Source organism: Helobdella robusta (genome assembly GCF_000326865.2).
Source record: "Helobdella robusta unplaced genomic scaffold HELROscaffold_14, whole genome shotgun sequence".
In the NCBI taxonomy this organism is placed as follows: Eukaryota; Metazoa; Annelida; class Clitellata; order Rhynchobdellida; family Glossiphoniidae; genus Helobdella; species Helobdella robusta.
In genome coordinates, this window is record NW_008703782.1 from 353885 (window position 1) to 380223 (window position 26339).

General features: G+C 30.1%; 4 protein-coding genes across 4 annotated transcripts; 2 read left to right on the forward strand and 2 right to left on the reverse strand.

Annotated features, from left to right (window-relative positions):
* Positions 1-567: 567 nt before the first annotated feature.
* HELRODRAFT_74247 (hypothetical protein) lies at positions 568-2067 on the forward strand (the record flags this gene model as incomplete). Its single annotated transcript, XM_009014534.1, has 5 exons — positions 568-795; positions 1057-1164; positions 1394-1531; positions 1712-1798; positions 1945-2067. The coding sequence occupies 5 exons, from the start codon at positions 568-570 to the stop codon at positions 2065-2067; spliced, it is 684 nt and encodes a 227-aa protein (XP_009012782.1).
* Positions 2068-2640: 573 nt separating this feature from the next.
* On the reverse strand, positions 2641-3283 carry HELRODRAFT_168661 (hypothetical protein; the record flags this gene model as incomplete). The annotated part of the gene is made up of 2 exons (XM_009014535.1): positions 2641-2750; positions 3082-3283. The coding sequence occupies 2 exons, from the start codon at positions 3281-3283 to the stop codon at positions 2641-2643; spliced, it is 312 nt and encodes a 103-aa protein (XP_009012783.1).
* An 8110-nt stretch (positions 3284-11393) lies between these two features.
* HELRODRAFT_109800 (hypothetical protein) lies at positions 11394-21087 on the forward strand. Its single transcript, XM_009014536.1, has 26 exons — positions 11394-11413; positions 11527-11621; positions 12276-12331; positions 12557-12654; positions 12971-13027; positions 13126-13192; positions 13434-13493; positions 13779-13834; positions 14088-14238; positions 14473-14581; positions 14680-14812; positions 14924-14984; positions 15197-15258; positions 15422-15531; positions 15809-15909; positions 16018-16098; positions 16209-16301; positions 16544-16661; positions 16978-17027; positions 17162-17255; positions 17505-18077; positions 18112-18823; positions 19199-19367; positions 19616-19746; positions 20226-20371; positions 20541-21087. The coding sequence occupies exons 2-21, from the start codon at positions 11564-11566 to the stop codon at positions 17654-17656; spliced, it is 1767 nt and encodes a 588-aa protein (XP_009012784.1). The 5' UTR covers positions 11394-11413; positions 11527-11563; the 3' UTR covers positions 17657-18077; positions 18112-18823; positions 19199-19367; positions 19616-19746; positions 20226-20371; positions 20541-21087.
* A 615-nt stretch (positions 21088-21702) lies between these two features.
* HELRODRAFT_154526 (hypothetical protein) lies at positions 21703-24705 on the reverse strand. The gene is given in 8 exon segments (XM_009014537.1): positions 21703-22422; positions 22435-22594; positions 22845-22919; positions 23081-23116; positions 23481-23609; positions 23722-23785; positions 23885-23984; positions 24604-24705. 7 exon segments carry the CDS (start codon positions 24627-24629, stop codon positions 22527-22529), a joined length of 498 nt encoding a protein of 165 aa, XP_009012785.1. The 5' UTR covers positions 24630-24705; the 3' UTR covers positions 21703-22422; positions 22435-22526.
* Positions 24706-26339: the final 1634 nt, after the last annotated feature.

Genomic DNA, 26339 nt, shown 5'->3' on the forward strand with positions numbered 1-26339 from the left:
ACCACATCTATCGAACTGTCAAAAAAATTAGGCACTTAGAATTCTAATCTCTCAAAAATTTGACCAGTGAATTTTATAATTACTTCAATTAACTTTTAACGATTGGGCAACTTTTTTAGGCAAGCGATAAAACAAGTACGTGTTTAATTTTGCATGCCTTTTTTCAATAATTTCACTAAAATTAAAATTTGGCCTTCAAAATTTTTTTGCTGTTAATTAAATTTTTTAAAATTCACTAATTTCTTGTAGATTCATTCGATCACACTACGAATCTAAAGTCTCTAACTCTAAAAGTCTATAGTTTACTAAATCATATTCATATTGATTGCCTTTGACTGTCCTAGAACCTAGATAATTTCATAATTTTTTAATTGTAATCATGATTAGAATAAATAAGATGATATAAAATATAATAATTTAATTAATTAACTCAATTTCAACAATCAATTAATATATAATAATAAACAAACTAATATAAATGAAAATGATCAAAAATTCTAAATATCTCTAATTTAATTTTGTAAAATAGCCCACCAATTCACCAACCAGTAGAAAACTACTCTGAAAATGTCCCGATCCCTGATTGGTCCATCAATTTTAAACTCCAACCTATCAAAGTTAGCTGATGAATGTAAACGGTTGCTACTGGCTGGTGCGGATTATTTACATCTGGACGTGATGGATGGCCATTTTGTACCTAACTTAACTTTTGGTCATCCCGTTGTGGCCTGCTTGAGGCCAAACTTTCCTGGGGTACTCTTCGACGTTCACATGATGGTTTCCAATCCAGAACAGGTTTTGTTTTTCATTCATCCTCTTTTTCTTATTCTTTCTCTCTTTCATTATATCTTAATTTTTATTCTTTATGAATGTTAAATAAATTAGATGTATTTTTTAATTATTTTTTTATTTTTCTTTTTTATTTTTCTCTTTTCCTCTTTTTCTCCCTCTCTCTTTCTCTCCTTACTGTTTCTTTTCTCTCTCTCTCTCATTTGGTTATTTATAAATATATTATAATATTTTATTTAATAATGATTTCTTTTTATTTTCTCATAGTGGGTAGAGCCAATGTCAAAAGCTGGGGCCAACTCATACACATTTCATGTAGAGGCAACGAACGATGTTCCTAACTGCATCAAATTAGTGAAAGAACACAAAATGAAGGTGATGATGATAGGGGTGTTGCTGATAATGATGGTTATTCTTGTTTTGGTGATGATAAGGATGATAAAAATAATAATGATGTTGGTGGTGGTAGTATTCATCCTTTCAACCAATCATCTAATCATTCATTCATTCATTCATTCATTTATTCATTCATTTATTCATTTATTCATCTATTTATTCATCTATTTATACATTCATTCATTCATTTACTCATTCATTCATCCAGGTAGGCATTGCAATCAAACCAAAAACACCTGTTGATTGCATATTGGAGTATTTGAATTGCGTCAATTTGGTTCTTGTTATGACAGTCGAGCCTGGTTTCGGAGGCCAAAAATTTATGGCAGACATGATGACTAAGGTTGTGATAATGATGATGGGATGATAATGACGATGATGTGCTGTTCATCATCATCATCATTACTAAAATTTTTATTATCATCATCATCGTCACAAAAATCGTAAATTTTGTCATAATCTTTACAGTTATTATCATCATCGTCGTCGTCATCATCATCGTCGTCATCATCATCATTCCTTTAAGGTCGAGAAGATAAGGTCGCTCGCACCCGACCTTGACATTCAAGTTGACGGTGGGGTCTGTCTGGATAATATTGAACTCTGCGCTAAGGTTCAATGATGATAGAGTTGTGATGTTGATAGCATTAATAAATTGCATAAACACGCACATACACACATACACACAAACAGTCACACATACTCAAGTACAGACACGTACACACGCACAAACACACGTACACACGCACATACACACAGTCCGGGGCCAATGTTATTGTATCTGGTAGCGCCCTTGTCAACAGTTCAGATCCACAATCCGCCATCCAAAACATGAAAACTGCTGTCGATAAAGAGATAGAGAGAATGAGAGAAAGAAAATGAATAACAATATTAATAAAAATAATAATAGAGCACATTACTTAGAAATTGTTTTAATTATTATTACTAATCTTGCCTTTCGTTAAAAATCATGCCTCAGTCGAAAATTGAATCGATTTATAAGAATTGAGCATTAGCATGTACCTTATTGTTTTATTAATATGTGTGTATGCGTGTATATATATATATATATATATATATATATATATATATATATATATATATATACGTCCTACCTCGGGAAACCGGGTCTCTGGACGCAAAACGAAGATTGATTGTATATATATATGTGTGTTTGTGGTGTGTGTGTGCTCCCTGGCCATTATTTTATCCAGAAAACAGCATTACCGATCGTTGCAGTATTGAGCGAATAAAATTCAACGAATAAAAATAAGTTTGTTAGTGTTTATTTCTTCAAAAAGTTGAGAATTTAATGATGAATCGTCAATAAGGAACCAATAAAATCAATATTTAATAATAAGTAATCGTCATGTATTGGGTTTAATTAATTTTTTTAGCGCTATTTAAATGAATTTATATAACGCAGTTTGATTTGTATAGCGCAGTTTGAATCGTTTAACGTCTTCCGAATCTTCCGCCTGTTCCCAATGGATCGTAATGTCTTTTCCCGTAAGTTGATAGCGAGTAGGGGGATTTTTTCTTATCGTCGTGTTGAACAATACTGCCTGTTTGTTTGTGTGTGTGTATGTATGTATGGGTGCTTTTGTGGTGTATGTATGTGTGTGTCTGTGTGAGTTTGCACGTGTGCGTGTGTCAGAATATTCGTCTGAGATTGAAAAGAAAATCTATTAACTAGTCAAACCAATCAACCAATTGAATAAAATCAAAGCATTGGATGAATATACGAACGTATGAATGGATGAATGTGTGTATGAATGTGTGAATGAATGAATGAATGTGTGAATGAATGAAATAATGAATGAATAAATGAATGAATAAATGAATGAATGATTGAATACACGAACGACAACATGCAAAAAGACAGAACAAACGAACCAATCATAAACATGGCTTTTTCTAGTGACCCGACAAGTGACTTAGCCGAGCTGAGCGCATCGTACAAATCCTCGATTAATAATTCAGCGCCATATGATGATGACGTAGATGATGACGTCAGCGAGTCCTGACCGAGCGTAACCCCAGCGGTTAGTGAAATTAGGAGGAGCAGGAGAAGGAGGAAACTGTTAGTTGTAGCCATGGTGATCGTTTGGACGATGATTGCGTCACAAAGATGGCAATGTGCTTTTAGTTTTTTCAACTTAAATCTGGGAATATTTTTTTACAGTATTCACTTATTCATTCGCTCACTCACTTAATGATTCGTTCATTTGTTAATTAATTAATTAATTCATTCATTCATTCATTCACATCAGTTTTAACTTTTTCACGAGAAGTTTAAAACTCAAATGTTTGATTTTATTAGGGAGTGATTTTAATTGAGTTAAATTTATTTATTTTATTTCATTTTATTTATTTATTTTTGCTTAGAAATATTTAAAATATTTCACCTAAATTAAATTTAAAATTTCTCTAAGATGATGTGATGTTTTAGATTTAATCTTTCATTTATCATCAAGCACAGGCACTGACACACACACACACACACACTCACACACAGACAGACATAGTTGTTATAATTGCTTTGACAGTTTGCGGATTTTAAAATTTAACCAAAAAAAAAACATTTTTTTCCTAAATCAACGTGTTAAAGAAAATTATTAAGACAGATTGATAGATAGGTTGATTGAAAGTTGGATGGATAAATCAAATAGGGGAATGAATGAAAAATGGATGAAAAACATGGTGGTGAGTGACAAAGTGAAAGAAATAGGAAAGAGAGAGAGAGAGAGAGAGAGAGAGGAGAAAGAGAGAGAGAGAGAAGCTGATTAAAACAAATACAAGATTTTCATTTTTTACCGTGCAAATAAAAATCTACAATTAGGAGAATAAGAACGACGAAGACGACGACTATGATGATGATGATGATAAAGAAGAAGAAGATGAAAAAAAAGAATATGATGATGGCGATTATAAGGATTACGATGATGGTGATCCGCGATAGACAGCGAACTAACTCACAAAAGATTAAAATTACGAATTAATAACTAGTTCATCATGACATTAAACGCGATTTAATCACGAATTCACAACCATATCATAGAATAAATTAGTACAGAACAGACCAAACCAACCAAACTAGAATCGAATAAAATAATCATTTAGTAAATCTATTATATTATTTCTTCTGAAAAATATAAGACTTTAGTTAATTTATATTATTTTAATTTCTTTTAAAGAGAAAAATGTTTCTCCAATCGACACACAAAGTCATCCATCTTATTCAGGGTTGAAATAAATGGTATTGGCACGGTCAAGTTTTACAATTTCAACAGCTGTCAAATACATTTTAACATTTTATTCCATTTCTTTTGCCCTTCTATATTTTTGACAGCATTTTTGTTATATTAGAATTACTACTACTACTGCTACTACTACTACTGCTGCTACTACTACTACTACTACCACTACTACTACTACTACTTATACTACCACCACCACTACTACTATACTACCACCACCACCACTACTACTACTACTACTACTAATACTACTACTACTACTACTACTAATAATAATAATAATAACAATAATGATATTACTAGTGGACTTAAAAAGATTCAAATACTCAAGTCTTACTACATAGCGATGTTTCAATTCTTATCTCCTTCTATCAACCTCCTTGTAGCAAGCCATCATTAAAATATATTGCCATCCATCTATATTCGTGAGGGTATAAATGTTGAGAGGTATGTCACTGGGGATAGAGAGAGAAAGAGAGAAAGAAAGAGTGAAAGAGAGAAAAAGAGAAAGAGAATAAAAAGTTGATAGAGAAAGAGAAAGAGAGAAAGAAAGGGTGAAAGAGAGAAAAAGAGAGAGAGAATAAAAAGTTGATAGAGAAAGAGAGAGAGAGAGAGAGATAAAGAGAGAGAGACAGAGAAAGATAACTCTTTTATCAGTGTCGTCATCGTTATGTTAATCAACGATGACGTCATTATCGTCACTCACAACCATCCTCATCATCATCATCATCAGCGTTCTTTTATCATTTATTTCAGCGAATCAAGTTAAAACTTCAAAGCCTTCCTCACTTAATTGATTGATTGATTTATATATTTATTCACTTAATACAAATACAGTTACGAATTTTTTTCTATTAAAAACATGCCAAGCGATACGAAACGTTTCGAAACGATACGATACTAGCACATACTGACACTTTATTACTATGATATTATTATTATCCTTACCCAAACTTATGTACATGCACTTACATACATAACCGTTGAAAATTGAAACTTAAACAAACGAATTTAATAAAACGACTATTTTTCTCTTCTCTCTCTTTCTCTCTCTCTATTTTTTTCTTTCTTTTTTATCGGTTTCTCTCCTTCGTTTCTCTCCAACTGATTCTTCTTACTTACGACGATGAATGGTCCTGCTTCTTGGTTTTGTTTTCCATTTCTACTCTTCCTCTTTCTTTCTCTCTCTATTTTACGTTCTTTATTTCTCCTTCAAATTCTCTCTCTCTCTCTTTCTCAAACTTTTTAATAGAAAAATCATTAATTCTTTCTTTCTTTTTGTCTTTCTCTTGTTTCCAATTCTTTCCTACTTTTTTCTCTCATAATATTTCAATATTTCAATCTCGTTTCCTCACTCCTCTCTCTGTTTCTCCCTCTTCTCTCTCTCTTTCTCTCTCTCTCTCTTTCTCTCTCTGGCTCATGAACTCATAACGAAGTTTTTTTTTGGAAAATCGAAACAAAAAATAATTTTGCGTGATGATGAAATAATGCAAACGAAAGAAGGAACGCTTGAAATTGGAAAAAATGAATTAAAATAATAAAAACAACAATAACAAAAGTAACAACAACAATAATAACAACAACAATAATAACAAACAGCAAGATGAAAATGAGATTGCATGCAAGATCTATGCCTAAATATGCTTTATTCGAAAAGGCAAAATTATCATTACTTTTATTACTGTCATTGTAATTATTATTATCATTATTATTGTTATTATTATTGTTATTGTTATTTTTATTGTTATTATTATTATTATTAATTTTTGATTTTTGGTACGAGTTTTTCCCCTAGCCCACTAATTGAACGGTCAAACAGGTCAGACTTATTTATCTAATTATCTCCAGCCACATGGCCTGCTCAGAAAAAAAATTATAGTCGTAATTTCTTTTCATAATTTCATGATTTTCTTATTCATAGTTTTGTATTAGAAAAGAAAAGAAGAGAGATACAGAGAGAGAAAGAGAGAGAGAGAGAGAGAGAGAGAGAGAGAGAGAGAGAGATGAAAAGAGATAAAGGAACAGACAAACAATCAAAGCGATATAGTGAGAAAGATGAAAAGTAGGAAAAACAGAAAGATAGGAACAAAAAAACGAATAAATGAAGGAATGAATAAATGAAGGAATGAATGAAAAGAAGATTAGAGAGAGAAAAAGAGAGAGAGAGAGAGAGAGATAGAAGGAAACCTGGAAAATCAAGAAGCGGAGGTGATAAAAAGATGTAGTCAATCCATGCAACGCTTTTTATGAGCACCCATCTATTCAAAAAAATTATGTACTTATGAATGATTTGCTTGTACATGTATGTGTGTGTACTTTTGTTTGTATATATGTTTGTGTGTATGTCAGTATGTAGGTATTTATGCATGTGTGTATATGAACATACATCGCACGTATTTATTTATGCATACGTATCAGGTATCAGAGTATATGTATACTGATTTGTATGCGTGGATGTTATCGCCATTGCATTGAAATATTTGTGTATGTGTGTGTTTGTGTTTGTGTGTGTGTGTAGATTAAGATTGTTTGACAGTGATGAAAATGTTGCGTAAGGCCTGATTGATCGGCTGATCTTAATTGAATATGTTTGTATTGTATGTATTGTATGTATGCATGTATGTATATATGTATGTATGTATGTTTGTATGTATCTTTTGTATGTGTGTTTGTATATATACGTGTAAACGCTTCTTTGCAATTCATTTGTTACTTTTAATTAATCTGTAATGATTTTATTTTCATGGTTGCACACCAATCTTCTTCTAGTTTTATTTTGTTTTTATTTATTCAACTCTCTTTCTCTCTCTTTCTCTCCCTCTTTCTTTCTCTCTCTCTAATCTTTCTCTTTTTTCTACACTCTTTTCTTCACTTTAATCTTTTCGTCTTTTCTCTCATTTTCATCATCCTTCACTCAATCGTTTCTTTTTTTTATTTGCAACTTCTATTTAGCCATTTTTTCAACGCTCTCTCCCTCTCCCTCTCTCTCTTTCTTTCTCTTTTTTACTCCCACTCACCCCAACTTATTTTATTTGTAATTCCTTTATTTCTATTTTTACCCGGAAAATTACTTCATATCTTGTAACGCCGTTATCAAATTATAGTGAAGAATAAATCAATTTTAAAAAAAATGTTGCCTCCTTTGAAATACTTATAGAAGAAAGGAATAAAAAAACGAAATAGTCGGAAAAAAGAAAGAGAGAAAGAGAGAGGGAGAGAGAGGGAAAAAAGAAAGAGAGAGAAAAAGAGAGTGAGATAGATCAAAGAAAAATGAACAGAGGTGTTTAATTAAATTCGATAATTTAATAAAATAGAAAATAGAAGGAGGGAATATGGAAAAAGGAGAAGAAAAATAAGGATACGAAATTGGAGGGAAAGAGAAAGAGGGGGTGTGAGGGGTAGAAAAGAGAGAGAGAGAGAGAGAAAGGAGAGCGAGAGGGGGGGAGGGCAGAAAAAAATCAGAGATCGTTATATAAGAAACAAGATAGATGGAAAAAAAGGTCTCGGAGTAAAGAAGCTAAAAGCGGTAAAGAACAAAAAACAGAAAAGAAATAAAAGAGAGAGACAGAAAAATAGAAAAAGAGAGGGAGAGAGGGAGAGAAAAAAAAGAAGAAAGAGAGAGAATGGTGATGAAAAGAAAAATGAGAAAGAAGAAATGATAGCGAACGCATGTAGGGATGTTGACAATGTAATTGCTTCAAGAAAGATTCTTTCATCTGATCTAATAAAATTTATTATGAAAAAGACAAATTATGATTGAAAGTAATAATAATAATAATAATAATAATAAATTGATAACTATTGTTTTTATTATTATTGTTATTAACGTTTTTATTGTTATTTTTATCTTATTTAATTTTTTTCATACATAATTATTTTCCTATATTAACAGCGGCCTAAGTGAAAAAAATTCAGAGAAAAGTTATACTAGTAGTAGTTTGTAGTAGCAGCAATTGTAACAGTAGTTGTAGTAGTAGTAGCTGCAGTAGTAATAGTAGTAGTAGCAGCAATAATAGCTGTCGCTCGCACTCAATGGAGTGTTATAAACCTTTTTGAAATAACTTTATATGTGCAACATGTACCTGCGATGTATGTGTGTGTGTATGTATGTATGTGTGTGTGTATGTATGTATGTATGTATGTATGTGTGTATGTATGTAGGTATGTATGTATGTATGTATGTATGTATGTATGTATGTATGTTTGTTTTTTGTATGTATGTATGTATGTATGTGTGTGTGTATGTACGTATGTAGTTTTTTTGTATGAATGTTTGTATGCATGTTTGTTTGTATCTATGTATATATATTTATATGTGTGTGTATATATTTATTATATATATATATATATATATATATATACAATTTCTATTTGATGGTCGTGTTAAATAAGTTATCAGTAAATATTATACTACAAGCACCATTAATATCACTACCATGGGCTCTATGTTGTTGTTGTTGTGTTGTTGATACGTCTGAGATTAGGAGAGAATTAATAATAATTATAAAATAATAATTTATAATAAATAATTAATTATAATAATTATTAAAGGAATGTTTATTTTTATTTTAATATTCTAGAAGATAATTTTCAGCCGATTGCTGCTAACAAAAAAGGCACAGCTCTCCCCTCATTGGCCAAAATTTTTTGCACAACGTAAAACTTTTGCCCTATTATTAATATCAATAATAACAATAATAATAACAATAATAATAATAATAATAATAATACTATCATTATAAGTAGTAGTAGTAGTAAAAAGAGTTTTAGTATCATTGATAGACGCGGTAGTTGTAGTTGTTGCGATAGTAGTAACAGCAGTGGTAGTAGTAGATACATTTTAGTAGTTAGAAAAACCTGACGCTTCTAATATTTATAATATAATAATAATAATTATTATTATTAATAGTATTATTATTATGATATAAAACTAACCTTGAAATTAGATAGATGTTGACAAGAGGATGACGATGATAACAAAAAAGAAATTTTTTTCAGCTAGAAAATGTTTTGAGATTATCTGAGAGCCATGTATGCTCCCGTATATATATACACACGGGGTGCGCGCGTTGGTGGCGGATAATTTATTCGAAGTTAAAAAAACACGGCGCTATAAAAATAAAAATTCGACGCTAGATAATTACGACGTAATGACACACCCACACATACTAAAACTAGACACTAACACACACACACACACACACACACACACACCACACAAACAAATATAAGGCATAAATATTTATTATTATAACTGAATTAAGAAAGATTAATGTTATTTTTTGGTCGAATCTAAAACTTCAACACCCAACAATTAACTTCATACATCACGTACAAACTCTATTTCTCACTTTCCTAATGTTTCTCAGTATTTACGTGCCATACGTGTCTAGGCAACTCTTTCCCTAACTAACAAATTAGTGAAATGGGGCAATAAAATCCTGCCGAACGACTTCAGGCTAACTAACCCCTCGTTATTTGTAACTATTTTTGCATCTCAGTTAGTGTAATTAGAATGTTTTATATACTTTTATGAAGATTGGTTTTTTTGAGGTTTGGAAAGAGAAAAATCTTAGAGTTCATGACATAAATTGTAAACTATGGTATACAAATTTAAATGCTTGTCTGTGCAATGGAGGTTCTTCCGTAGTGAGTGAAGAAGTTTCTGGAGAGTACACGCGCGCACATTTACACACACACACATCAATAAAACATGCACATACACAACATCCATTCATTCAGTGTCGTTGTTATGCTTCTCTTTAACTTTCCGTTTCTACTCTCTTTACCGAACTTTAGTTTAATTCGTAGGTAAGTTAGGGATTGAGATGAGTTGGACAATCGTAGGTAGGCTAGGGCTTAACAAAAAAATTTAAAAAATTATATTATACAAAAAAAGAAATTAAAAAGCGTTAAAATATGTAAGATAAAATACCTGAAACATGTAAAATTCCTAAAACTTAGAAATACAAATTGTAGATAGGTGAGATGAGCTCATCATTATAGGCAAGCTATAGGGCCTTGAGAGTAATTTAATTGTAGGTAGGTGACCGACTGACTACTATTCTTGCGACTTTTTTACTATTTTTTGTGATGTGTTTTCGCTTCACACCACCACACCAATAAAACTAATTTTTTCGTCGTCGCCTTAAGTTTTACCTTATTGAACATTCTTTTAAATGTCTATTAATTTATTAAATGTTGACTGGTTTCTAGTTTTTTTTAATTCATTTATATAATTTTTGATATTTTTTTATTTGCCTTGTATATATGCATGTATAAATAATTTCTGTTTGGTATGTTGATTTAGCCATTATGATACTTTGTTATAATAAACATAATAAACGTGTTATGTTAAGTGAATTATCCTTAAGCAATGTATTTAATAATACAAACAAAAACAAAAAATAAATAAATATTTTTTATTGGTCGATATTTCTTTATATTTGTTTGTTTAAACTTTTTAAAAAATTCTTTTTTTATTTTTAAATGACAACCGCTATTATACAGTTGTATTAGATCCGGTAAGCCACTGCAGTAAGCCAATGTATGATTTCAGCAACCAATTTCTATGATCACTAGAATGTAAAATATTTATTGAATATAATGAAGATAGCTGTCCAAATAACAATTTTGATCTATTCAGGCCGTTTATTTCATAATCAAACAAAAGCTTAACATGATCGAATAGGGTGAAAAACTGACTATAGCTCAATTTTAATAAGCCACCAGATTTTACAGGACGAAAAGCAATTTTTATATTTAAATTAACAAAAATAATTTAATAATAAATAATTTTTTTTAATAAAATTAAATAGAATTACTACATTGTTTTGAACATATTATGTAACTTCATAAGTAAGCCAATAAGCCAACAATCCAAGCCAGACGAATAGTCTGACCCTTACAAACGCAAGTTAAAAGTTAAGTATTTTCGTGTTTCATCAACGTCAGGCTTTCTTCATCGAGTTGGTGAAAATTAAATTAGTAAAAGTGTTATTTAATAAATAAATTCATTAGATTAATCATCGAATTTTCGATCGGTAGTTTGATTAATTGAAAATTTACTATTCTCAACTAGATCTTTGAAATTTTGAAGCCGTCCAGCAGTCAGCAGCATGCCGACTGTTAGTTTGAATAGGGACTATCTGTTCGCTATTCTCGGCAGAGTTTACAGTTAGTAATTTTTTATATTAAGATTTAATTTTCTATATATATATATGTATATATACACACACATACATATATATAATATATATACATATGTATATATATATATATATATATATATATATATATAAATATATGTATTGGATTAATTAATATTAAATTTAAATTAAAAGGCAGTCAGAAATGAAATTATTGATGAAAATCACAGCATTTACGTTGTACATGACTTGATTATACAATGTATAATATAATTTATATTATACATGCACATATAAGCCAGTTGACAATTAAACTTATTTTTGTTATTGCTTAGTTTAAAGGTTTAAAGATTTAAGAAGTACATTCCCTCTTAGAGGCTGCACCCATTTTATTTTTTATGTTCAGTCTTAGCCAGTAAGGATTGGCAGCAATTAGTAATTAGGGACTATCTTCTTTGGTATTATTTATGAAAAACTTATCTTTTTTGGTATTTTTTAAGACTTTCCTACGTTTCACACAATTTATTTTTATGTTCACTCTTCTTTATGCCTCAAATTCTAACTAGTTTAAAACAAGAGTTACAAGCAATTAATAATAAATAAATTAATTAAACAATATGTATGTGTGTGCTATTTATTATTTATTTGTTAATTTTTTTTTGTCAAATTGAAAAATAAATAGCTGAAGAAGAGTTCAATGATCTGTGCTTTGATTTTGGTCTGGAGTTAGATGAAGTGGTTGGTCTGATGTTTGGTATTTCATTTGTATTATATGTATTGTACTGTATTTATTGTTTGTATTGTATTGTATTTCTATTTGTATTCTATTGTATAGTATTGTTTATCAATTGTACTGTATTGTATTTTATTGTATTTCTATTTGTATTCTGTTGTATAGTATTGTTTATCCATTGTATTGTATTATAAATTTCTTTGATAAGTATAATTTAAAAAAAAACAAAGACATCAGAAAAAGAGATAATATCCAAAGAACAAGGAGCAGATAAGGCTAGAGATGCATCTGACAGTGTGATATACAAAATTGATGTACCTGCTAATAGGTTGGCTGGTTGATTTGTTGATTGATTGGTTGATTGATTGATTAATTGATTGACTGAGAAATTGATTGATTGTTTGATTGGTTGTTTGATTGATTGATTGATTGATTGGAGATAGCTGATTGGTTGGTTGGGAATAAGTGATTTACTGGTTGTCTGGTTGATTTATTGTTGAATAACCAGAAATTACTGATTGGTTGATTGATTAGAAATAGTCGATTGATTAATTGATTGGATTGATCAATTGATTGAATGAATGATTGATAGTTTGGTTAGAGATGATTGATTGATTGATTGATTAAAATCAAATTCATTTTAGGTACGACCTACTGTGTGTTGAAGGCTTAACAAGAGGATTGCTGATATTCCGAGAAAAGTAACCAATTTTTTATTTGTAATAATAATAATAATAATTGTGATATTAATAATAATAATTATTATTATAATTATTTTAATTATTATTATTATTATAAGGATGAAGGCCCCAATATATAAGAAAGTTAACCAAGGAGTTTTGCAGGAGTTGCATATTATGCAATCTGTTCGTTGATGTCGTTGTTGATGTTGTTGTTGTTGATGATGATGCTGGTGTTGTGAATGTTGATGTTGTGAATGTTAATGTTGTTGATAATGTGGTGTTGATGATGTTGTTGGTGTTGTGAATGTTGATGTTGTTGATAATGTTGTTGTTGATGATGTTGGTGTTGTGAATGTTAATGTTGATGTTGTTGATAATGTTGTTGATGTTCGTAATTAGTATATCATTATTATAATTACCAAAGACACTGAATGTAAGGCCTTACGCTGTTGCTGCCGTCTTGAGGGAAATCACCTTTACTAAGGTCAGTATCATCATCATCACTATCGCAATCATCATCTTCACAATCATCATCGTCATCTTCACGATCATCATCATCATCTTCTTTACGATCATCATCATCATAACCATCAGTATTATTACAATTGCTGCCATCATCTTAAAATGTTGATAATTATTTTCCGTATCAACTCATTCGTCATCATTATCTCGATCATCATCATCAATCATCGTCATCATCACAATCGTCATCATCAATCATCATCACGATCATCATCGTCACACTCATCATCATCATCATCGTTGTTAGGATATTTACCAGAGTTTCATGGATTTGCAGGACAAGCTCCATCAGAACATTGGAAGGTGAATGAGGCAGGCATATATGATGCATCAATTTTTGTTTTTGTCTCTCTCTCCCTCTCTCTATCTCTCTCCTCTTTCTTTTTTTTCTTTCTTTCTCTATCAAATTTCCAGGTTAATTATCTCTCTCTCTTTTTCCATCTCTTAAATTTTAACTAATCTTTCATTTCTTCCTTTCTCTTTTTTATTTTTTTCTCCCTCTTTGTCTCTCTCTCTATTCTTTTCTCACTATATGTTTTGTTTTTTTCCCATTCAGACAGAGGTCATTAGTTGCGATCGGTACACACGACCTCGACACAGTGCAAGGACCTTTCGTGTTTAGTGCAGATGCACCTAAGAGTATAAAGTTCAGGGCACTCAACCAGAGCAAGGAACTCAATGCCACTCAGCTTATGGATTTGTATTCGGTCTGTCGATTTTCTTTTTATTGTTATTATTATTGTTGTTGTTAGTAATAGTAATAGTAGTAGTAATTAAGTAGTAGTAGTAGTAGTAGTAGTAGTAGCTGTAGTAGTAATAGTAGTAGTGGTAATATGAATCGTGTGTATGTTTATTTATTGTTTTATATCTATATTGACGATTTGATAACTAAGTGACTTATTACGATGAAATAATCATTTAATTTATTAATTTATTCATAGACTGACAGCCATCTTAAGCACTACTTGCATATAATTAGAGATAAGCCCGCCTACCCTGTGATAAGAGACAACAAAGGGGTGGTCCTGTCCATGCCACCAATTATCAACGGTATGGACTGCTCATTTTTATTCATAAGCTCTACTAACGATGTGTATTTTGTCTCATTAATATTCATAAACTTTGCCAATTATGCCCTAATCATTTAGGTGACCATTCAAAGATTACACTGAACACGAAAAATGTCCTAATCGAATGCACGGCCACTGACTTGAACAAGGCAACGATCGTTCTTGACACCATTGTTTGTATGTTCAGTCAGTACTGCAAGCAGCAGTTCTGGTTGGTTGGTTGATTGGTTGGTTGATTGATTAGATGATTGGTTGGATGATTGGTTTATTGATTGATTTAAATTTTAATTATTTTAAAAGTGAATTTCAATTCATATTATAGCATCGAGCCGGTGAAAGTATTCGGTCAACCTGACTGTTGTGAACAACCTGCATTTTATCCTGTTTGTGTTTTGTTGTGTGTGTGTTTTTGTGTGTTGTGAGCGTGTGTGTGTCTATATTTGTTTATTATATAAGAGTGTATATGTATTATATATTTTCACGTTTATCTGATTGAATGACGGATTGAATGATTGATTGATTAATTGATTGATCGATTGATTGATTAATGGATTGATTGATTGATTGATTTAATTCTGAAATGTTCATTCTCCAGACTCTACTATATAGGAAGGAAGTTGTCAATGTCGATGACATCAACAAGACAATTGGAATAAAGTGATGAGTTTTTGTCATCAATGTCTTTTTTTGTTGATGTTGTTGTCAATGTTTTTGTTATCACTGCTGGTGTTGTTGTTGTTGTTGATTTTTCTGGCGTTTATAATAACAACGCATCGACCAATGAATGCCCACAATCCATGTTTGCATGACAATCCAACAGCCAATCAGATGAAAAATTAGCTTCGCTGCTTACGAAAATGAGCCTGTCGTCTCGAGTTATGGATGCCAGTGGAAAGTACATTGAGGTCGAAGTCCCGCCCACTCGACATGGTGATTGGTTGATTAAATGGTTGATTGATTAATTAATTGGTTGATTGATTGATCATATGACTGATGGGTGAATTAATTAGTTTGTTAGTTTTTGTAACTTATAGATCACTTGGCAGTTAGATCAGTTTGTTAGTTGATTGATTGGTTGGTTGATTGATTGATTGATCGATTGATTAAACATACACACATTCACATACACAAACATACACACACATAGGTACAGACTTACACACACATACATACATGCACACACACACATACACACGCATACATACAGATGTTATACATGCATGTGATATAATGGAAGACGTTGCAATTGCCTACGGTTACAACAACATTAAGCGAACAATTTCAAATACCAACTGTATTGCCGGACAGGTTTGTCGTGATGAAGACGATGCTAGTTATAGTACTATCATTTATTATTATTATAATTTATTATTATAATTTAATATTATCATTTATTATTTTTTTATTATTATTTAGTTTCCAATCAACAAATTGACTGACCTACTGAGAGAAAACATTGCTTTTGCCGGCTTTACAGAATGCCTTACTTTTGCTCTGGTTGGTTGGTTGGCTGGCTGGCTGCTTGATCGGTTAATTGATTGAGCCATTATTATTATTATTATTGTTGTTGGTATTATTCTTCTTCTTATTATTATTATTATTATCAGTGTTCTCGCGATGATGTCGGCGAAAAACTGCGAAAAAAAATTGAAGATATCCCAGCCGTCCACATCAGCAATCCTAAGACATTAGAGTTTCAGGTTTATTATTATTATTTATTGTTATTGTTATTATAATAATTGTTGTTATTGTTATCATTATCACCACCATCGTTACCTTTAATTTTATGTGGCTATTTTTATTTCTATTATTAGCTGACCAATCGCGATCTTTAAATTCATAACGCTGCCCGCTTCTATTGCCTATATAAACATAAATATCAATAAATATCGGACCAATCACAGAACTAAATTGTCATTTCTATAAATAACTGACCAATTAGATCGCTCGAACGAGTTTACTGCCGGGGATATTGAAGACGATTGCTTGTAACAGGAGAATGCCTATCCCACTGAAGCTATTCGAGATTTCTGACGTCGTCATGAAAGATGATAACATGGGTTTGCTGATTGGCTGGTTGATTTGATTGGTTGGCTGATTTGATTGGTTGGCTGATTTGATTTGGTTGGCTGATTGATTTGGTTAGTTGATTGATTTGGTTGGTTGATTGATTAGATGGTTGATTGGTTTGTTTAGTTGGTTGATTAGTTGATAGTTTGTGTAATTGGTTGATTGGTTAGTTAATTCGTTAATTGATTTTCGTTTGGTTAGTTGGTTAATTAGTGACTAAATGTATAAACGGTAGATAGATAGATTGAATGATTGATTGATGGGTTGACTGATTGATTGAACAACTAGTTATCTTTTTATTTTCAGACGTTAGATGTCGTAACGAACGAAGATTGTGCATTGTTTATTGTAACAAGGTTATTATTAGTGAATGGCTAAATGAGTGAACGAATGAATTAGTGAATGAATGAACGAATGAATTAGTGAATGAATGAACGAATGAATGAATGAGTAAACAAATGAGTAATAACACACATCTTTTTTTTCATAGGTTCCTGGTTTTGAAGTAGTTCATGGACTGCTTGACAGAGTTATGCAACTCTTGGGAGTTAAAGATTCTGAATATATGATAGTGCCGTCTGATGGTTGGTGATTTTTATTCACATTTATTAATAATTAGTTAATTAATCAATCAATCAATTAATTAATTAATTCTTTTTATCAATTCTATAATTATTTATACAATATTCGAATTTCTACACGTACAAATTTGAAAATTCATCAAAAAATTATTAACCCATTATAAAGCAACAACTCTATTTCTAATATATAAATCTATAAAAATAAATATAACTAATTAAAGCTATAATTATAGTCATAATTAACTATTGCAGATGAAACCTTCTTCCCCGGCCGCTGTGCAGAGGTCAGGGTCAAGGGTCACCCAATAGGAAAGCTTGGAGTTTTGCACCCGGAGGTCATCACAAAATTTGAACTTAACCTGCCCTGTTCAACACTGGAAATTAACATAGAGCCATTCCTGTGAGAAATTTTTTATGAGGGCCCATTTGTTGGTGAATATTAAGGGGTCTATCGCATGAATATTTATTAGGGGCCCGTTTTAGATCTTATAAATATTTATGAACTGTTTGTTAGTGTTATAGGAGGCGTGACTAAAGTCAATTTTGAATATGCAAGGTTCTGTTAGTGACGATAATGCTGATGAATTGTTTATGAATTTTAATGTCACGGTAAATTCAGTTGATGAGATTTGGTTACTGCTTTCGTTTACAAATACCGTTAATTAACATAATAATAATAATTATTATTATTATTGGTACATTAGCTATTTCGTTAATGATATAGATTGAAAGGGAACCACATACAGAAAATCCGCATTTCATGTGTATAATGGAACACATGTATAATGGAAATTAACTAGCATTTCCCCTCCAAAAAGCACATACATACATACATACATACATACATACATACACGTACATACACAAACAAACAAACATACGCACACGTATCTCAAAATATAGGACACCATCTGTCACAGTGAATTATGATACATATGCAGTTGTTTAAAATGCATGCCAAATAGTCTCATGCCAATATATATATATATATCATTTATATATATATATATATATAATATACATCTATGATATATATATATATTGAGTGAAGACAGACTTTTTTCAACTGACTCAACTGACATAATGTTTATTGCCACTTCAACAATAATGAACACAAATATCCATGCACATATATATTATATATGCTGGTTGAAGATCGAATTATCGACAATATGTAATAATTCCACAGGTTTATTAGTTTTTATCAACTTGTATTCGAATTTTTCAATTTGCCTTAGTAAAAAAATCTGTGGAATTTATTACATATTGTATATATATATATATATATTACATATATATATTATATATATATATATGTACATACAAACATAATACTTAGAAAATGGTCGATAATAAGTAAAATACTTAGCAGTGACGGAATTCCTTAAAGTAAATAATAGTTTTAAAAATAATTTAATAAGTAACAACAAATAACATCTCCATGACATGAAAAATGACGTCAAAAATTAGTCAGATAAGTTAAAAAGATGAATGTGTGTGTGTGCGTGCGTGTACATGTTGTACAAGTACACACACACGCACACGCACACGCACAAAAGTAGCAAAGTCAGGTTATATAAAAAACTGACAATGTATACATGCATGCATGTACAAAATGTGAACAACAAAATTTCATTGACTGATGGAACTTAAATTTATAATTTCTCCAGACATAAATATATAACATTTTAACATATAAATAATTATTATTACAATTTCTACAAAAATTTTTTAAACATTCAATCCCATTTTATCATCAACATCGCATATCTCTGCCTAATTTACCTAATTTTTGTGCTTATTTTCTTAAAATTCCTTGTGAAAAACGTACCGGCAACCAATCAATCTATAAATCTTTCTTTAATTAATAGTTTTTTTATGTTTATTAGCTAAGAATTTCTCATGAGATAAGTCCCCAGCTAACAGACCAATCAATCCATTCCCTGATCACAGTTCTTCGTGCTTATTAGTGAAGAATTCCTCGTGGGAGATGTAGCCATCTTTATCAATGTCTTCATTCTGAAAGATGTCAGCCACAACGCTGTTGTGTTCGGAGTCAGACGTCTCTATGTTCGCTCCTGACTGAATTTCCTGCATCCTTATGAAGGCAGATACCTTTTGGAGATGATTTTGATTAGTTAGTTGATTGGTTGATTGAATGAACGTGATTGGCGGGTTGACAGGTTGTAATTAGTAAGTTGGATACTTCATTGGTTGATGGATTTATGGGCTAGTTTGTTGGTAAAATGATTGGATGATGGTGAATATAACTGATTGATTGGTCAAATAGTGGATTGGTTGATTGATCGGTTGGTTAACTTTTATCATCAAAATCATCATTCCAATCATATACATCAATTCACTTCATCTTGAGACAGAAGATTATCTTTGTCTGAGTCAATTTCTTCAAATGTATTGTGTGATGGCTGTACATCTTCTATGCTAAGTAACTCAACATCAAAAATTAGTGTGGACATTGGGGGAATTATAGAACCTTTTTGAGGAATGTATGAATGAGCAAATGGATGAATGAGTAAATTAATGAATGAATGCATGAAGGAAGGAACGTTTAATTGGATGAATAAATGAATTAGTGAACAAATAATAATAATAATATCAATAATAATAATGATAATAATTAAAAAAAAATTAACAACAGGTATGTACAAAATAGTTGATTGGATTGACGTGATTGGCGGATTGATAGGTTGTGATTAGTAGGCTGGATACTTCATTGGCTGATGGATTTATGGGCTAGTTTGTTGGTAAAATGATTGGATGATGGTGAATATAATCATATAAGAATTAACAATTATATGAATAAATAAATATACACTAATGACCTTTAAACCATATCAAACATCAGCCACAGGTTCACCCAGCATTTACAATTTATATAAAAATGAATTATGGTTGTCAATTTCTATTATTAAAAATACTAAAACTTTGGGTAGCTTTATTACTACTACTCACCATAGCCTTTCTCCCCGTAGGCCAGTTCATGGTTGATGATTAATTTTCTTTTTTCACCAACGCACATCCCTAACAATCCTTCGTCCCATCCTTTTATCACTCGGCCAACTCCTAACTCAAAACTGAATGGCTGGTTGCTGCCATAACTGTATTGTAAGCAATTATGTGATCCATGATAATAAATAATGTAATATGCAATAAAAATAAACATTTTGTAAAAGTAATGTGATTATATGCAATTCTTATGCAATTGCCAATTAGTAATTAGTGTACATGGGAATAGTAGTTATGTTAAGAAAGCACTGTAACTGTTACCTAGAATCAAACTTGACACCATTTTCTAAAAATCCGGAATAATGTAACTTTAGAAAATCATTATTCTTTGTTACCCTTTCACACGTCTCTGGCCGTTCAATGATCTTGATCACTAATTTTTCACTTCTATTTTCATTTTCCGTTGTGATTGTCTCTTCATCACATGATATCACCCGGAAAAATATCAAAAAACAGAACAGGAATACCTCCAATAAATTTGCCATCATTTGATAATTTAATGATAATTAATGATTAGTGATCAATCGGTAATTTTTGAATTGTAAATATTTAGAAGAAAATGATTCTTATCTTTATTTCTGCTTTTTAAAGCTTTAAAAATTTTAAATTTCACAATTTTTTTTTAAATTTTATTAAAATAAAACGCAAAATTTGCTTTGAAAATAGCTTTTTTGCAGTCAGCAAGTCAAATTTTTAGATAGGACTAACTAATTTTAGCCACCTAAATACACGTCATAAGTTAGGGGCGCTAAAAAACAGATGTTTGAATGAAATTTTGAATGAAATTAACATGCAACGTAAGTTAAGGCCGAGCAGCGAATGATTTATTATCGACCGCATAGTGCAAAGACGTTAAAATCGATCAATGGTCAATGATGATGATGATACAATTTTCGGGAAGGCACACAGACATACAAACATAATATATAAATATATATATATATATATCATGGATATATATCTATGATATATAAATATATACGTTTACTATATTGTTTTGTATATGAAATTTATATACTAATTTTATATATATATATATATTTATATGAATACACACATTCATATATATCAACTATTCACATACATTTGTGAATACATATTTCAAGCATATCATTTGTAGTATATCAAAAAATGATCACAAATGCTATAAAAAGCATTCAACTCTTCAAACTTTCTAATGCCTTATAATTTGATAAAGCCATAATGTTCCTATTATTGCAAGCAAATTCAGCATCTCAATTCAAATTCAAATCCACCATCTTATTCATTCTAAGTTGCTTTCAAACAATTAGTTTTAATTTAATTTAGCTCATTAACCCATTAAATTTTCAATCATATTTACTTTATTTACATTTTTATTTATTTATGGATCGCATTTGATAATATAAATCAAAATTATAATTGATCAATGTAACAAAACAAAAACACTTCAGAGAATTTTATTCATATCTATTTTACAGACATACATCTACATTAGGTAGATGGATTAATAGATAGATGGATCTAATAGAAAACATATTTCAACTGTACAGAAATTTGGCTCAAAAAATAAAAAAAAGTACCTAAAATATTATTATGAATAATTATATTATAAATAAATGAACGATTATATAGCATTATTAAAAACCAATTTAATCGTAATAATATTATTTAACGTTGCTAAGAAATGCTAAGAAATATGAGAGTTTGATTGATTGATTTTAAGTTGAAAATTTCAGCCTGCAACAATGAAATGAGCAAAAAAAGTCAATACTACTACTACTGATAATAATAAAATTAATAATAATAATAACATTATTAATAATAATGAATTGAAATAAAAATATAACTATAAAAAGTTGAAAAAAATACATCGCATTATTATAATAAACTTAACCCTCAAAAACTACCAGTATTGTCACCCAACAAAATTCCTATTTATTAATTCATAATAAATATATAAATAAACAAATAAATAATAATAAATAATAGAAAAAGAATCTCGATGCTTATGGTTTAAAGCAAAACCAGTCAACAACACTTCATGTTATCCTAAATAATTTTTTTAAACAAAAGCCCCCAAAAAAATATGAACAGGTATAAATAGTCCAAAAGATGACAATGACGTTGTATTGGCGTAATATTATATATATACATGTAATAAAAATATATATATATATATTTATATATATATATACATATAATAAAAATAAAAATACTATTGATAAAGTAATAATAATAATAAGAGTAATAATAATGGCAATAATTTTATTGATATTGTCCTTGTGTGTTTGTCGGAAGATCAGCATTGGCTGTCGGTATAGATTGATGGTTGGCTGAGTGGAGGAATAATTATTATTTCATTATTATTATAATATTCATTTATTATATTATATAAATTATTATAAATATTTTGTAACTTTTTTATCATTATTTGCTATTATTAATTACCAACAAATGATTGAAATGATTGCAAAAAAAATTAAACAAATACATGTTTGTATGTTTATGTATGTTTGTGTATATATATATATATATATATGTGTGTGTGTGTGTGTGTGTACGTGTGAACGGATGCCTACATACCCATTTTAAACTGGTCAGCTGTAGTTCTTGTGATTATGATACCTATACCCTCAATTAATGCTAGCAATACACCGCCTGGAATGGAAAAATTATAATTTTTCTTAATTAAAATATTTTTATAATATATATTAATATAATTATAGTGATAATAAAAAAATTATAATTAATAATATTTGAAAAATTGTTATTTTAATTAATTTTAATTTAAATTAAATGAAAATCTAAAAACTGCAAACCTATGACTGCAGAGCCTGCCATCGCTGCGGCTCCATCTGTTGTGGTGGAAAATTATTATATATTCAAATTTGAACAGAGGGAAAAAATGGACAGAAGAAAAAAAGGAGCAAGCAAGAGAGAAAAAGTGAGAGAGAGAGTGAGTTTGAGACAACGAAAGAATGAAATTGAGAAGCAAGAGAGAGAGATTATAAAGATGATAAAAAAAACTAAAAAAAGAGAGCAAGAGAGAGATTTAAAAAATGAATGAAAATGAGTGAGAGAGAGAGAGAGAAATGATAAAGAACAGACAATAGATTATAAATAAAGATGACACAAAGAATGAATGTTGGAAATGAGAGTAAGAGAAAAAATTATAAACAAAGATGATTTTTCCTAATTTCAATAGGGAAAAAAACAAACTTCTGACAGACAGGATGGCCCCAGTCAGGGCCCCACTTGTGATGGAATTCCATGGGTCTTCCTTCTTCCTCATGTAGACCATGGTGCAGTCGATAGCTGAAAATAAACCGCCCCAGACAGCAAAATTCCCTGTTTGGGCATTGGCATGGGTATAAAATTTTTTTATGTTTATGATAATTATTATTATAGTCATTATTAACAAAAAAAAACAATAATATTTTTTTAATGTTGCTATTATTACCGCCGGTTATGGGTGCTCTTTCTCTGACTGCTAGCAAACTGCCCATTAGTCGTCTGTAGTTACCCTAATTAGTGAAAATAACAATAATAACAGGAATATTAATAATCAAATAATTAATAAGATCTTATTAACATAATAAAACTATTTAAATAATAAAACTTACACTTGGAGCATTGCGAAAGCCTTTGATTGAATGAAAGACTGAGCCACCAATTGCACCCATTGCAAAAGCGCCTCCACAGTCATCTATTATTCGCCAAGGACTGTTTTATTGATTAGGCAGGGAAGTTAGTGAACAATTTTTTTAAATTTGATAATCAAATACTGAAAATAGTATGTCTTAAAAATCGATTGATTTAAAATGCCTATCCTTTCAAAGAATGAAAGAACATTATTAAATTATTGTAAATTTATGTGATTATTATTTATTGTTCTTTGCTATAAATTCTTTTTTCAAGGACATCGCGATATTACGAATTAAGTCTTAATTTGTAAACAAAAAGTTAGTTTGTTGAAGTTGGAAGTGTGAAGTTGGCATCACTTGTTGCCAACTTCACACATGAGGCAACAGAACACAATTGTAACTTAATTCGTCCTTGTCCTTGAAAAAAGAATTTATAGCAAAGAACAATAAATAATAATCACATAAACAATAGCTGGTGAAAAAGGGTTTTTCAACATTATTGAAAAAAATTTGAAGTTGCCGTATAGTTTCATGGTTTATTTAAATTAAATAATGAAATAATAAATAAATAAATGATGATAAAGTTGATAATAAAATCAAAATTTAAAAAAATTTAAAAAAATCAAAAATAAACGAAATCTAAAAATATGATAAACCTATTTAAGACTTTAATAATTAATCACTAATTTGACGCCTACCATGGTTCACGTGCGTATTCTTCCATACTTTTCGGTCAAATTTTAGCGACTTTTTGTTTACAAATTTACTTAATTCGTAATATCGCTATGTCCTTGAAAAAAGGAAAAAAGAATTTATAGCAAAGAACAATAAATAATAATCACATAAACAATAGCTGGTGAAAAAGGTTTTTTCAACATTATTGAAAAAAATTTGACGTTGCCGTATTGTTTCATGGTTTATTTAAATTAAATAATGAAATAATAAATAAATAAATGATGATAAAGTTGATAATAAATAATCTGAGACGATGTTTCAGACAGAGGGTAAGAAAGTAAGTGTAAAAAGAAAGCTGAACTCCTCTCAATTATTTATCAAAATTATTTTTCTTATTAACTACGTAATAGATTTTATACTTAATTCAATGAAACTTGAAAACGAAACTAGAATATTTCCATTTTTTGAAAAATATGGGAATCCCACACTTGCACTTTCCTCAATAACAATATTTATCGGTCATGTTGTGTGTGGTGTATGTACGTAAAGTGAATGAATACTTTATTATTTAGTGATTCTATCAAAAGTTTGTTACGGAATTATTATAATTTAATAATATTTCTAATGATTTCTATTCTTGTAGTAATAATTGTAGAGGTAGTAATATTTAATATGTTTTAGTTAGTTAATAGTACTCTGAGTGTCTTACCCAAAAATGTTTAAGAGAGGTCCGAAGTTTAAAAAAATTGATATTTTCCAGCAATTTTTACTGTTCTAAAAGTTTATTACTATTGTCAGTAAAAGTAGCATGTCTTGCGTGCACGGTGACCTGGTTCGAATACACAGTTATGTCGATACCCAAATTGAAAGACTTATCGTACGCGCGTGCAGGTCTTGTGGTTTGGGTGAATGTGGGGTGTGTATGTACGCTTTTTCGTGTGGTATAGTGTGGATGTCGTGTGATGTGGATATTGCAGCCTTTGTTGCATGCAAGTATATAGCTTTAACTAGAGAATTTTTTTCTTCTAATGTTTAGGCATAACAAAAATGCGGGAAAGAGGTTGTAAAAGTATGACATCAAATTTTTTATAAAGATTTAGAAATACTTAACCTTTAACAACCAACAAAAAGGTGTATTTGCTAACCCCACTCCCGTTTGGCCACACCAGGGTGGCAATCATTAAATAATTATTTTACTTCAATCTATTATAGAGACAAGCAGATTAACTTTAAAATTTTTTTTAAAGAAACGTTACAAGTGAATCAAAATATTTTAAAATGGCCTATTCATACGTTCAGAGTAGTGAAAACAACGACTATGATAATAGCGCTAATAATCTGATGAAATACATCTCGGAGAAGATGTTAAAAGTAGAAAATAACTCAATTCATTCAATTCATTCGGAGAAATTGAGTGAACTGCTGTCACTTAAACGGACATTCACAAACTCATTCTTAATAATCTGTTCTTCCGAAGTTGTATGGGAAAACTATAAGAAAAGTAAATTTTTAACTGTGAGTTATTTCACTGAAGATTTAGTACAAACTTTAAAAAAATCGTCTGACAATAGTGTCCCATTTGTTATTTGCTATTTAAAACCGCCAGACAATATTTTTTATCGAATTGCCTACGTTGAGAACAATTCTTCAGAGTTTAATAGTGAATTATTGGAAATAATTTGGTTTGGAGATGAAAAAATTATAAAACGTAAAAGTATTTTCGACAAACTTTTTGGCAGTTCAGCTTATTGTTTTACAG